This window comes from Tenrec ecaudatus, chromosome 10 (assembly GCF_050624435.1).
Source record: "Tenrec ecaudatus isolate mTenEca1 chromosome 10, mTenEca1.hap1, whole genome shotgun sequence".
In the NCBI taxonomy this organism is placed as follows: Eukaryota; Metazoa; Chordata; class Mammalia; order Afrosoricida; family Tenrecidae; genus Tenrec; species Tenrec ecaudatus.
Genome location: NC_134539.1, coordinates 88635309 through 88649515, shown reverse-complemented (window position 1 = coordinate 88649515; position 14207 = coordinate 88635309). Strand labels below are relative to the sequence as shown.

At 60.5% G+C, this 14207-nt stretch overlaps 1 protein-coding gene across 1 annotated transcript in view; it reads right to left on the bottom strand.

The window, feature by feature from the left end:
* Nucleotides 1–10206, bottom strand: part of MYO15A (myosin XVA) — a 70254-nt gene extending 60048 nt beyond the window's left edge. Inside the window, exons 1-6 of the mRNA XM_075559142.1 lie at nucleotides 6604–10206; nucleotides 4729–4811; nucleotides 4059–4122; nucleotides 3214–3323; nucleotides 2851–2925; nucleotides 2555–2645 (exon numbers count right to left, since the gene is read on the bottom strand). Of these exons, the coding sequence (XP_075415257.1) occupies nucleotides 2555–2645; nucleotides 2851–2925; nucleotides 3214–3323; nucleotides 4059–4122; nucleotides 4729–4811; nucleotides 6604–10206 (4026 nt within the window). The remainder of the gene's footprint in view (nucleotides 1–2554; nucleotides 2646–2850; nucleotides 2926–3213; nucleotides 3324–4058; nucleotides 4123–4728; nucleotides 4812–6603) is intronic.
* Nucleotides 10207–14207: the final 4001 nt, after the last annotated feature.

Sequence of the window (14207 nt, the reverse complement as noted above, 5' to 3'; positions counted from 1 at the left end):
ACTGATCTGGGCGTTTAGTGTAACGATGCAGTCAGCCTCCTGCTTGTGATCTGATAGAATCATTCTCCATTTTCATATAACACGGATTGTCGCCTAAGGACCTGGTCTTTGGGTCACAACGTCATTGACACGTGTGGAGGGATTCTATATCACGTTTCAATAATTCTAAGGCCAGTACTATCATCTCATCTATTTTGCAGCTGAGGAAATGGAGGCTTAGAGCCACGCTTGGGCCCCAAGCTCAGCTGCAGAATCAACAAGGAGAGTTCCAGAATGGCAGCAAGCAGCACCGTGCACACAGCCTTCTCACTTGCTAAGTCAAGTCTCGAGGACCCGTACTTAGGGCAGAAGTAGGGGGGCTCTATCACCACAGAAATAGCACGTGGTATCTCGGGGACGATGCCAGCTGACTCCTTTGAGCCTTACCCACGGTTTGCCTGGTTAACATTGCGTCATGAAGGACAGGGTCTGCCTTGAGGCTGCTCTGTCCTATCTTTACTCTGGAAGGCCTTCAGGGCATAGGAGTGTGGACCGGTTGCTTCTTGTACCAAGCACCGGGTGAGCACAGAGCCAGGGGCTGGGGGAAAGACTCAATGTGCACCTGGCACCTCAAGGCCTCCAACGGAACCCCCATGTTGTGTCAGGAAATGCCCAGCATCCAACACCCTCACACATACCCACCCCAAGGGACAGAATCTGAAACCCAGGTTTTCAACCAATCAGGGCAGGGCATACTTTCTGCTACATGGTTGGTTCGAGTGAAGACACGTAAGCAAAGTCAGGCCAGTGAGAGAGAGTCCTGAGACTTCTGAACTACTGGGAGGTGTGAGCCCTGTCATTATGGTGCTAGCTTGCTGACCAATGGGAGGGAGGATGAGAATGAGGATCATCTTCTACAGGTTGGAGAGGAGTCACCACAAGGGATGTTGGCTAAGATCTGTGATCCAGCCATGCCTAGAACCGACCCTAACTCTGGACTATTTGACCTGATGCGCAGAAGCAGAGACGTAGCTGAGAAAGGAGTCCCATGCTCAGTCCCACTGGCAGACATGCCCTCAACCTGGCTCTGTGCTGGTAAGAAACTTGCCTAGACCCAGATCTTTGCTCCCTGACTACGAACTTCACAGGCCAGCCCCATCCCCATCTTATGTTGGGTGTTAGGCAAGTTACCAGCCCTGCCCAGTTTCCCATTTATAATACAATCCAAAGATACCTCCCTCACAAGAATGCTGGGGGACTCTGGCAGCACTCAGCAGTCTTTCCCCAGTCTAACCTGGAGGCCCAGAAGATGCTGGCAGGTCAAGGCAAGCATTCAAGAAGGCTGGATCCAACTGGGCCTGCCAAGCAGTCTCCTGAGCCAACTCTACACCCTTGATCCCCCTAAGACCACCCCTGTGAGGCCTCCATTGACTGGGACATTGCAGACACATCAACGCCTCCGTGGCCATCTGTGCTGGGGAGCTTGAGAATGTGGTTCTGCAGTCAGAGCCGGTGGGAGTCGGCTCCCAATACCACCTTCTCCTGAGCTCCTGGCATGTGGTCAGTGGTGACGGCGGGTTGCTCTCTTCTTTCCAGATCTGCTCACCCTGCAGCCCTTTCCACCCTGGTGCTTCAGGCCTGGTTCTTGGGTTCTCCCTTGCCCTCTCTGACAGCCCAACCTGGCCCACCTGCCAGCTGTCAGTGTGGATTTCAACCACTCCGCGCCCTGCCACGACCACCTCCCTGTCTGAGCCTGGACTCCACCCCAGCCATACCAGGCCTGTTCCCAGTCCAGGCAGGGTCTTGGCACTAGCTCTACCCACTTTCTGGCTCGCCTTTTCCCTAGATGTCCTCAAGGCCACTGCCTCGGCTTCTCTGTAGGCCCTACATTTCCTCCACAGCTCACCGCACTTGTCACACAGCGAAGTTACTTAGATCTTTTGTTTCCTTTCCGTCTCCTCGCCAGACTGCCATCTCCACATGGTGGACACTTTTTCTTGCCCGGTTGCTGTGGCGGGCCTCCCTGGTGCCTGGCACACAGGCCTGGTGCGCAGTCAATCCTTAGGAGACGGCTGAAGCCCTAACACTCTCAGGAATGAGAACTTAGTACTCACTTACATAGCAAGCCTCCCGGCCTGCCCAGAACCTGTCTCACTGCCTTAGTGCCCAGAGGCTCCCCGTAGCATTTCCTGCCTCCCTGGCTGCTCTCGGGGTAGCACCCCCCCCCAAGCTTGTGCTACCCCTGGGTAAGGAAACAGGGAGACGATGACACCTCTGATTTGCACACGGGAAGACAGCAGGCAAGCCTCTTGTCCATTTAACCCCCACTCTGACCCTGGAACCCAGAGTGGCCACCAGACAGAAGGGGACTCCACCCTCAGGCACTTCCCTCAAGTGCGGACATCAGAAGGAGCCCAGAGTCCAATGGACCCTCTCTGGGCAAATCCTGGCCAGGTTCCCCATCCTCAAAGTAGGGCCATGGGTCCTGACTGCTTAGGAAGTACACTGGACATGTTTCATGAGGAAGCTTGCCTGAGGGTCTTGGGGAGACAGGCAGACTGGCAGACAGACCCACCTGCTGTGGGACGCCCCGTCTCTGGTTCATGGCAGCCAGGTAGCGCAGAATCAGCTTGGTGGCTTCGGTTTTGCCGGAGCCGCTTTCTCCACTGTTGGCAAAGAGGCCGAGTGAGCTTCTTCTTGCTTCCTGCCTCTCCCGGGTCGCCCAGCCCTGCCATGGGGCCAGGTGGAGGGAGGGGCTGCACAAGAGATGCTGGGGTTTCCCCAAGTCTGGCCTGATGTATAGTTCGCTGCCCGAAGACAGCCCCCTCCTCCAATGAACAGGGACACCCCTCAAGCTGACCCACAGCTCACCTGATGATTATACACTGGTTCTGTTTGGCATCGAGCATTTTGGCGAAGGCGAGATTCGCAATTGCAAAGAGGTGTCTGGGGAGACAGGCTGTTAGGTACCACCTCCTGGGCTGGTCAATCCTGCTCTGACTCCCCACCCCCACCCCTCCAGCCTGCTTTAGTTGCTAAGCCCTGGGGGAGGAGCCTTGGGTGCAGCAAGGGTGCTGCCAGGCCTGGGAAGGGCCAACGCAGTGGAGTAGGTTTGTAACCACTACCCTCGGGTGCTTGTCAAGCTAAGAGGACACAGGAGAGCTCAGGGCAGCTGCTCACCCTGCACCCTCACCCCCTCACCCAGCCCCACCCTCTGGGCCCCAGGACACTCACGGTGGGTTCTCTCCCAGAGCCCGCCCGTTGTACTGTTGCACCTGCTCGGGCCCGTAGATCTCAAACATCTGGTACGGGTTCACCGATACCAGGATGCTGCCAATGTACGTCTGCAGAACAGGGGGTGGGTGGCCTCAGTGCCCATGTACCTCCTGATTCTCTGCGTCCCACCACCCCGCTGCTGGAGACCAGGGTCCCCCTTCCATCAGGACAAAGCTCTAGTGGCCTGGTTTCAGTGTTCAAACCCAAGGCTCTCTAACAACGTCCCAGGATGACGTGGGCCGAGTGTGATCAGGCACTGGCCAGGCTGCAGGAGGGGAGGGATTGAAAGGAGAAGGCCCCACAGCGATCCTTCTGGAGAGAGGACCAGGCCTGGTGCCGCATCAACTACTGCCTTATTCCTTCACTCACCAAGGCAGGTCTGGGCTCCGGGACCATCTGAGGTTGCCCCTCTAGTGGAGCGGATGTAGGAAGTCCAGGACAGCATGGGGACAAGTAACCCTCCATGGTCCTGGCCTTCCTTCCCCCAGATGGCCGTAGGCCCCTGGTCTTCCATTTTATCTTTTGGGGCCTACCACAGTGGCCTCCCCAGTTTGGGGATTCTGGGATTGCAGAGTCTGCGTCCACAAGGAAGTGGCAATTGCACACTTTTCTGGGTTCCCCCAACTCCAGGTCCCTGCCTCGCCTCTGACTGCCACTGTTGAGTCCACGTCCTCGGAACCTCAGCGTTCTGCGCTCAAAAGGTTCAAACCTCTAAGTTCACATCAGTGGCCACAGAAGGAAGCTGTGCGCTCACCCACCCCAAGAGCTCCTGCAGGCAGGAAGGCAGGGCCAGCCCCACTTACATAGATGAGGTTCCGCTCAAATCGAGTCTTGATATTGGCCAGCACAGTGGCCTCCTGCAGGTCTCTGGAGGGCGCAGAGGTGGGGGCGGGGGAGGGGGAAGGATGGTCAGGGCCTGGGCCCAAGCTGGAACATGTCCACTTTCCACCTCAGTGATAAGCCGGGGCTAAGGAAGAGCTTTGGCTTTAGGTCAGGCAGGCCTGAGTTCAAGGTCTATCCCTGTGAGATTTTGGCCAAGCCGCTAGCTTCTCTATAGTAATGATGATAATTGTACTACTGCCCCTGTGGGGCCTGTGGTGACACCCCGAGGCACCTCCAATGTGCCGGCACTCACAGGACGTCAGCCAAAGGGAGGGACTATAAGCACTCCATATTAGGCAGGAGGAAACTGAGGCAACGAGGGGCTAAGTGATTTGCCAAAGGTCAACCAGCTGGCAAGTTGTGGGGCTGGAATTTGAACTCAAGCTTGGCTGGCCCACAGGAGTTTGATGCATACGTATTTGGCCTTCAAGACAACCCATTTTTCAGATGGGGAAACTGAGGCTTTGGAAATGTCCTGGGAGGGAAAAGGTATCCCTGCTATGAATGGAGGAGGTTCTATGGTGAAGAGTGTGGTGTCCCCATTGTGACCCCCATGATGACCCCACAGTGCCCCCACCCTGGCCCACTCACTCTAGCTGCGTCATGTCCTCCACACCATCCTCCCCTCGATGTTCACGGAACGGTGTGGATGGCAGGTTGCGGATGGAGTGCATCTGCGAGAGAAATGGGACACTGAGTTGGCCTGGTTAGAGGGTGGCTCCTGACCTGTTCTCATTGTCGAGGAAACCCAAGGCCAAGCTGGGGGGTCCACCGAGTGGACACGGAGAGCTCTTCTCCCTGTGGCAACGTGTGCTCACCAATGTCTAGATGGGTGAGCACCCACCCATGTAATCATCCTCCTGAGGGTCCTAGAAGCCCTCTCCACAGGAAAGCTCTCCCAACCTCAGGTCCGTGTGCTGTTCTCACAGTTCTGGACATTCAGGCACCCAGCTGACCCTGCGTGTCCATCATGGCTGCTTGCATGACAACTCTAGGAAGATCTGTGTCCTGACAGCGGAACATCGTGTGCAGTCACACATGGCACTGACAGCCCATACTGTTCCCCTGGGCATCCAGTCTCAGAAGATGCCCCAGTGCTCAGCTGGAGACAGGCTATCGGCAAGCAGGCACAGGGGTCTGTGCACAGCCGGAGCTACTCAGTGCACGCTGTGGCTGCCAGGCAGCTCCTTCTGCTCCCACCTGTGCTGCAGGATGTCCTCTATGCCCACCTGTGTGCACACATGCCCTGATCAAGTATGTTCGCCTCCACAAGGGCCTTCCTCATTTGGCATGCAGGCCATGTGGCTGAACATGGTGGCACCTTCAGCCTGCTCGGATCGTGTGGCTGAACACCACTGTGGCACCTTCAGCCTGCCCAGATCCCAGACCCCCACCCCCAGCCCCCGAGAGTCAGGAAAGGAGACACCAAGAGTGAGCCTGGGCAGGCAGGGGCGCCGGCGCTAAGTAGGCCATCACCCTGGCTTCCTGCCCACCACCACCTGCCCCAGTGCTCACTGGCAGTCAGACCCTAAATAATTCAGCCACTCACGTATTCCAGGGTGAGGAGGGCCCAGGCATCCTTGCCCCTCACCCCTAGGCGCCTTGCACCCCGCTCTTGCAATGCTGCAACCCACACGGCATGGGGCACCCGCCGGCGGGGCCTAGGCCCCCCCAACAGCCAGGCCGCCCCGGTCGCCATGGCTGGGCCAGGCCGGCCAACTGCCCACTCCTCCGGGCACAGTCTGCAGAGGCTGAGGTACCAACCGCCCCTGCTTGCCCCGCCTACTCTGTGTCCCGGGGGAGTCTCCAGTGACTACCCCCCTCTTTGGAAGGCCACCCAGTGCTAGGCTCACATTCCGCCATGCATGTGATGGCCAAGCTCAACTAGGCACCCCTCAGCCCGGCTGCCTTGCACCATACCCCACAGGGAGGCCGTCTCTGGCGCAGGCAGCCCGATTCCCTGTGTGACACGGACCAAGAAACACATCTTGGATCCCCACTCCGCAGGGAGCACCTTGCCCTCAACTAAGCCAGAGGCCCGCAGCCCAGGGGGCTAGGAAGGAAGTCTGGACCTGAGCCGGTGAAAACATCCCCCTGGGGGAGGGTCAGTAGGAAGACCATAGTACAGCAGGGACATCATGGGTTTTACACTAGGCAGCTGACTAGCACAGAGCTGTAGGAACAGGGGCACTTGGTAGCTGTCCAGAGCCCAGGCTGGGACTCACAGACAAAAAAATCCCTTCCCATAGCGGGCCTTGGAAGTTTCTATGTCTCTGTCCTGCCTGGGGCATCCCCTTGGTCACCTCATGTCTCCAGTGGGCCAGAGAGACCACGGCTGTTCTCGCAAGGTTACAGACGGGCTGACTGCAGCCCAAGCAGGAAGCAGCTCACCAAGGACCCACAGGGTCTCCTGAAGCTGTTCTGTGCCATTTCCCCTTCTGCTCTCCCTCCCTCTTTGGCCCATACCTTGTTCTGCCAGCTTTGGGAGCCAAGCTTTTCCCAGCATCCCCTGAAGGATAGGCAGGAGGCTCCAGGGCCCACACGGCAGGACGGAGGGCAGGTGCTCGCTCTTGGCCAAGGCTGGTGGGTCTCTGCAGGCTGGTGGGCCCAGCGCAGGCTCCAGGCTCTGGGCTCTTGGCCGGGCTGGCATTCCCGGGCTAGCCGGGTAGCATGCTGCACAGTGGTGGCAGGACCCCCTCGCTGGAGGGTGCTCAGCTTCTGCACCCAAGGCATGACCACTGCACAACGTCCAGGTGCTACCTGGCGCCGCTTACCCAACTCAGGAAGGGGCTCCGGGGCACCAGTTGGTGCCAAAGGAGTGAGGGCTCTGGGCCCTGTTGTCCAATGACGCCACGGTGGCCACAGAGCCTTTTTCTGGTCACATGTCGCCAGAGGGTAGGATAGACTGGGCCTTAGTGCCTTCTGCTTTGTATTGAGATCCTTGGGGGGAGTTGGGCTTGGAGGTTCAAGCTTGGCTGGTATCTGGGGGTCAACCAGAACACCCTCTTCTTGCTTCTCAGGGCTCGGTCCTGCAGATTTGAGGAGCTGTCCTGGTCCTGGTTCACTGTGTCTGCTCAAGAAGACACCTGCTGAGTCAGAGACTGGGTCCTCCACCAGGGGCGAAGGAGATGATACAGGGCCCATCTGCTCCAGGAAAGGGTTTTCTGGGACAACGGGTGGCCTGGACAAGCCCCTTCGGGTGCTTACACCTCCTGGCCAGGGGGAGGATGGACGCTGGGTGGGAGGTGAGTCCAAGTCCCAGCCTGGGACCAGTGGTGGCACGGTCCAGAGAGTCTCTGAGTCCTCCTTTTCTGGCTCCCGGGGCTTAGGGGCAGCACGACCTACCGGCCAGGACCCTGTGGCCCTCGGCCACTGGAAGGGGGAGCGCACGTGAGGTTTGACGCCTTTCGTGGGCTGCTGTTTGCTGAGCTGTTTCCAAGAGTGCAGGCGGCGCAGGGGGAGGTTCAGGGAGCGGCGGCTAAGGCTAGGGCCCAGCAGAGGTGGGGACCCAGGCAGCCTCTGGCTGAAAGCTCTCGGGGGCAGCCGGGGGGTGCCCAGGGCTTGGGAGTGGGGTGGGCCCAGGTGCCTGGAGCCGAGGTGTGGAGTTAGCGGCTCCCGAAGAGAGCGAGGTCGTCGGCGGGACGGGGGCGAGAAGGGCGGCTGGAAGGGCGGCTGGAAGGGGCCTGAACGGATGGATGGCTGTGGGGACAGGCCTCCCAGGGGCGAGCAATAGCCAGGGCCCCGCAGGCTCTGCAGGGAGGGCTGCGAGGAGGACAGTGGGGGCCACCCTAGGCGGCGGGAGGTCTGCGGCGAGCAGCCCGGGAAGCCAAAGGCCGAGCCCCGGCGGCGGGACCCTCTGAGCGAGGGCCGGGGCCCAGGAAAGGCCAGCACGTCCGAGGTGTCCTCGGGGCACATGGGCGGGGGTTCCACGAAGCTCCACCAGCTGGCCTGCGGAGGCAGCGGCACGTGGGCCGGGGCGGCCCAGGGAGGCGGGTGGCGGCGCAGGGAGCCCGGGGGCGAGAGGGGCCCCAGCGCGCCCAGGGGCGGGAGCGGCGGAGGGGGCGCGCGCCGCGCCGCGGGCGGGGACAGGAGGGCGCCCCAGGGCGCGTGCGCGGGCGGCGCGCGCGAGTTGTTGTTGTTGCGCGTGCGCGGCTGCACGCGCCGCAGCGCGATGGGCGTGCTCGGCCGCTCGGGGTCCATGCCCGCCAGCTTGTAGCCGAAGCGCTTGTAGGCCGCCTCCCGGACCGCGGGCGCGCCCGCCCGCGCCTTCTGGCTGCCCCAAAGCCGCGGGGTGGGCTTCTTCTCGGACAGGGTCTTCTTGAGAAAGCGCGCCAGCGAGGTGGCCGGTCGTGCCGGCGGGTGGCCGAGCTCGGCCCGCAGCCCCAGGTCGCGGTGGGCCCCGAAGGCCGACAGGGCGCGCTGCAGGTTGCGCTGGCGTGGCGTGAGGAAGCGCCAGTAGAGGTGGTCGTAGGGCGCCACCCGGGGCAGCCCCTCGTCCTCCTCGTCGTCGTCCGCCTCCCCCAAGGGCAGGGGGATGTCCAGGGAGGGCGGGAGGGGCACCTCCAACTTCTCCTTCCCAAACAGCTTCACCTGGGGCCGCGGGAAGAGCCGGAACTTGCGGATGAGGGACAGCTTGGACCTGGCCGGCTTGTCCATGCCTTGCTGCTCAAAGAAGGCGGCGCTGGGCAGGCGGAAGGACGTCCTCTGCCGCTCTCCCGCCGCCTCCTCGGGCTCCTCCAGCTCCGCGATGTCGTCCATGGGGTGGGCGTACGGGTTGTGGGCAGAGGTCACGGGTGGCGGCGCCCAGGGGTACAGGAAGGCCGGCTCCTCCGGGTACAGGTAGGGCGCCTCGGGCGGGTAGATGGCCCCGGCCGCGCCGCCGTAGGCGCCTTGGGCGTAGGGCGCGCCGTAAGGGAGGCCGTAGGGCACCCCGTAGGCATCGAGGTAGGGCACCTCATAGGGCGCGTCGTGAGGAAGGTCGTAGGGTGGGTACGGCGTGTCGTAAAGCGCGTACGGGTCCAGGTAGCGGCTGGCCGGGTACGCCTCGCCCTCGTACCCGTCGTCGTAGCTGTAGGGCGAGGCGTACCCCAGCGGGGAGGTGTACCCCGACGGGGACGGGGGCGCGTAGGGCGGCTGGTAGTCGTCGTAGCCGTAGCCGAAGGGGTACGGGGGATAGACGTCCCCGTAATAGTCCGCAGCGTCGTAGTCGTAGGGGTCCTCGGGCGGGTATCCGTAGTAGGGGTCGCTGCCGCAGGGGGGCCAGGCGGGGCCGTAGGGGCCGTGGGCAGCCAGGTAGGGCTCCCGCGCCTCGTACTGGTAGAGCGACCGCCGGTCGTAGTAGTCGTCTCCCTCGCGGTAGTAGTCGTAGTACTCGCCCAGGTCCTGGAAGCCCTCGAGGCCGTACAGCGACCTGCGCGAGCCCGAGGGCCTAAAGGAGGCCTCGTCCTCCAAGGGCAGGAAGCCCACGGCGTCGCCGGCCTCGTAGATGCTGCGGCTGCGCGGGAAGCGGCGCAGGCGGCCTCCGGGGCGCAGGATCTCGGCGCCCGAGGGGAAGGGCAGCTTGCGGGAGCCCCGCGAGCCCGAGCGGTGGAGCCAGGCGTCGACCGCGGCCCGCTCGCTGCCAGCCTCCTCGGCCTTCTTGAGGAGGAACTTCTTGGTGAGCCAGTTGATGGCCGTGGAGGCCTTGCTGAGCGACCGGGCGCGCGGCCGCAGCCGGCCGTAGCCGCGGCGGCCGGGGAAGCGGATCACCATGAAGGACGGCTTCTTGCCCTTCATGGCGCGCTTCTTCTTGCCCATGCGCATCTGCGTCATGAGCTTCGACGTGGACTGCAGCACGGCGCGTGCCTTCTTCTTGCGCTTGGTCTTCTGCGGGCCCGTGTGGAGACCCCAGAAGAAAGCCGACGCGCTCCGGAACTGCCCCTTCTTGGAGATCTTGGGCGTGCGGTCCCGGAAGCCCATGAACAGCCGGGACGTCCCCTTCAAGCTCCGTTTGGGCTTCTCGGGCTCCGCGCCCTTCTTGCCCTTCTTCCCTTTCTTGGCTTTCTTCTCGTCGTCTTCATCCTTCGCCATGATGGCTGTGCGCCCCGCGCAGGGCCGAGGTCACACACGCAGGGGCCGGACGGCTTTGAGAAGCGCGCAGTCTCCTGTCCACGGCTGGACACGAGGCCTCCGCAGACACAACAGTGGGGACCTGCTTCCTCCGGTGTGGCACAGCCGACACTGCCCGGGGCTGGTACGGAAAGGCACGCCCGTTTGGCGGGGGGCTGGGATTTCTGGGGGCAAATCCATAATTCATCTCCTCCCAAGGTGGACTTGGGTTTCACCTTCAAGCAGTGGTGGAAGGTGTGGTGGTATTGTTTACCAGGAGCAGGGACACCTGACCCAGACCCGCCGTGGGGCAGGCGCTCCGGCCTCAGGGTCCCTCCTGGTGGCAGTGGTGGCCTGCCCACGTGTGCCGGGACGGGTCATGTGCGTGAAGTGGTTCAAACAGTAAAGTCAACTGAGCTTGCACCTGCCCTGTCACCCAGGAAGATGCTGGGCCCTCTGAGGGAAACCACCTGCCCCAGCCACCCGTATATCTAGCTTGGAATGCAGGGGAGCCCCAGCCTGGATGCTCAAAGCCAGCCCAATGGCCTTGGAGGAAAGCGTTCGACCTTCCAGGTCTTGGGCCCCCTGGGAAGGGGAGTGGGCGGGCAGGCTGCAGGCCATGTAACTGGAGCTGACCCGCTCACAGAATGTGAATAATGCATCGGGGAGGACGGGGCTGATTCAAGCTAACAAACACATCTAACATTTACAAAGACCAACCCGAGACTGGGAGGAAAGGAATAGGTGCCGGGACAGAAAAACCCCTCTCCAGGAGCCCACAGGATGGCAGGGCCCCACTGCAGGGTCTAACGCTGCCCCTCCCCTGCACCAGAAAATGGAGGCCAGAGAGGGTCAAAGGCTTCTGGGCAGGACAGGACTGGTCTCGGTCATCAGCCATCACAAAGTACCCACCTTACCCTCTGGGTCCATCCTTTGCCCTGATGCAGATTTGGGACTAGAGCCCCGGGGGCATACTCAAACTTGAAGGGGCGCAGGGGTGGAGCCCAGCTGTGTGGACCCTCCAGCAGGCCTTCTATTGTCTTGGCTGCTGACCATGCCTCTGTCAGCTGCTGTGTCTACTTTGGTCAGGGCACTCATGCCCACCTTCCCCAGCCAAGGGTCTCATTTCTGGGGCCCAGGCCTTGGGGAGCATATTCCCCCATAGGTCATCCAGGCAGTCCCTTCTATGGCTGCTGTGGGGTTCCGCCTCCCACTCTGGGGCCAGCAGAGTGGGTGTCTGCGAGCAAATTGGTTTTTTTTGTTCATTCCTTAAGTATTTTTTGTATGCTCACTGTGTGCTCACCCATTGGCATGAAGTCGATGTTGACTCAGAACTGGTCTTTAGTGTCCAAGACCACAAATCATTATTACAAGAGCAGACAGCCATAGCCTTCTCCTGCAGAACGGTTGGTGGGTTTGAACCAGAACTGCCAACCTTGCGGTTAGCAGTGCAATGCTCACCCCGAGATGGCGGTGGTCAGCAACAGACCTCTTCCCAGTGTCACAGCGTAGACGGAGGACGGTCGGTGGAAAACTGCTGAGGGGATGCAGAGGCCAAGGCACCATTGTAGGCCCCCCGGGGGACGTTCGTGAGGGGATGGAGTTCATCAAACACAGGAGACGACAGCACCCTGGCAGTTGTAAGGGTGTGTGCAAAGGCCGAATGGGAAGAGGCGAAGGGAAGTTGTATGGTGGTGAGGGCAGGGGACCAACCTGTGGTGGCCATTAAAGCTGGGACAGGAGTTTGGCCTCTCAAGAAGTGGAGCGTCATTGAAGGGTTTGAAGCAGGCAGAAGTACTGTCACCAGATTGGTGCGTTGGAAATAATACAAATAGCCAGCACTATCAAGTGTTCGCTGCATGCCAGATTGGTACTAGAATGCTTTTTCTCCTAGCACCTAAGGCAGGGGTGGTCATTCCCAGTTTACAAGTAAGGGCTGGCTTGGAGAGGACGGATTCCACACCACAACACCTGTGTTCCCAACTACCGAACCGCATTGCGCTATGCAGTCCCTACCCCTTGGGAAGAAGAGGCCATCGCCAGACCTATTTTACAGATGAGGAAGCTGGGGTTCCAAAGTGCCCATGACATCATTGATCAGAAAGTGGCCTCGCAAGGCTCTTGTGGGCCGTTGCGTAGAGTACGGGGGAAGGGTGCCGAATGGGGGTGAGGAGAGAAAGGAGAGGGGCCAGACTAACTGGATACAGCAGGACACGTCTGAAGTGAAATGGCAAGACCTGTGAGGGGTTGGTAGGCTGAGGGCGAGGGTGGAGTTGGGATTGATGCAGTTCTAAGACAGGGAGTGAATGACCCACTGAGGTAAGGGGTAAGGTGGTAGAAAAGTGACACATTCAGCCTGGTGGGCTCGGAGATTCGGGGTGTTGAGACCAACAGGCCTGGAACTTGGATAGGGTGTGAGCAGCTGCAGACCAAGGTCCGAGGGGCCCTGCTTTTAATCCCGTGAGAAGTAAAAGAAGGCCAGAGGTGGGGGCAGCCCCTTAGGAGCCAAGGAGAGTCATCTTGCCAATTGAAGGTGGGGTAGACAAGGCTGCTCAGTTACCAACAGAATAGGGAGGGAGGGAGGCTTTGGCAGGAGTGCAGGTTGGTCTTTTGGGGTGATGGGTGAGGGAAGGTGGCTTTGAGTTAGCTTGAGTGGGAAAGCCCTGTGTTGGCAGGTGAACACCACCAATCAGAAGGGGGAGAGAGCAGTCACCTGTGGTGGGAAGAACCCACCTGAGCGGCCCACCTGCAGCATCCTCCATCTTGGAAGAAGGGGTGGCTTGGAGGTGGGGCCTTGGGAGAGGTTTTCTAGTTGGGCCTCCACCTGTGGCAAGGTAGGTGGTGTGGGGCTTGAGGGGACCAGGTGGGAAGAGCTGCTGGGGGGCGAGGGTGTCCCTCAGTATCACTCGAGCAGGTGGGGACTGGGTCTGCTGGGCTTATGGTGACAAAGGGGATGAGGCTGGTGGGATGAAGCGGGATGTGTGGAGAAGCCTGCACACAGGAACACATGCTCAACTCATGGCTCCTTGGCTCTTCGGGCCACCAACATTGCTGGTGGACAGCCTGTGGGGTGCAGTCTGTCAGCCAGGGCTCTCTGCCACCCTGCAGTGCGGGATCCTTGAGTAGGGAGATATTGGTGACCTCCGCAGGTCAGCACTTCCCTCCACAGAAGGGTCTCGGAGGCCCATTCGTGAAGGGTGGCCAGAAGAGCCAAGAGGGGCCAAAGTCTGAGCCTCCAAGTTCACCTGGAGGGGTGAAGTCTGGCCTTCCTTAGGCTTTCCCAGTCCCAAGTTCCACACACTCCAGCAATAGTCTCCTCCCACAGCACGCTGACTTCATACCAATGTACACAGTGCATGGATACACACACACTCACACTGCAGGAACCTATAGCCCACAAGTACTGGAGCCTCAGATGCTGTCTGCCACGAGCCAGACTTTGGACCCAGCCTAGTCTGAGATCTGGAGTCACCCAGTAACTGAATCAAGGGCCCATGTGTAAGGCTGAAAAGGAAGAGGCTCACATGGGGACCTTCCCCAGCAGGCCTGGTGGGCCGAAGTTACCAGTCTTGATAGCCCTGTACCCAAGGGTGGGCTACAAACTTTGTACCCCAGGCCTGGCAGTGAGTTAAGTGCAGGCCCCAGCTCTGCCACCTTCTCATCCGTTCCAACTAGGCAGCCTTTTTAGGACTAAGCACCCAGGGGCCGGGCTGCTCTTACCTGGCTCTCGAGGCCTGCTCCTTGCCTGCATCCCAGTACCAGAGGGCCCGAGGACTGGCCCTAGGAGCACATCGGCCCAGCAGAGCAGCTCCGCGTTGCAGGAACGGAGGCCCAGCCCACCACGCCGACCGCCTGGGGCCCCATGTATATTTAATGATGCTATTATTCCTGTTTTGTCTCCAGAAAGGAGCTTCAGCAGCTGACAGGGAAGCTGGAAATCGCTTGGACAGCTGGGGGCCTGCTCCATGCTGGACTGGCCAGGG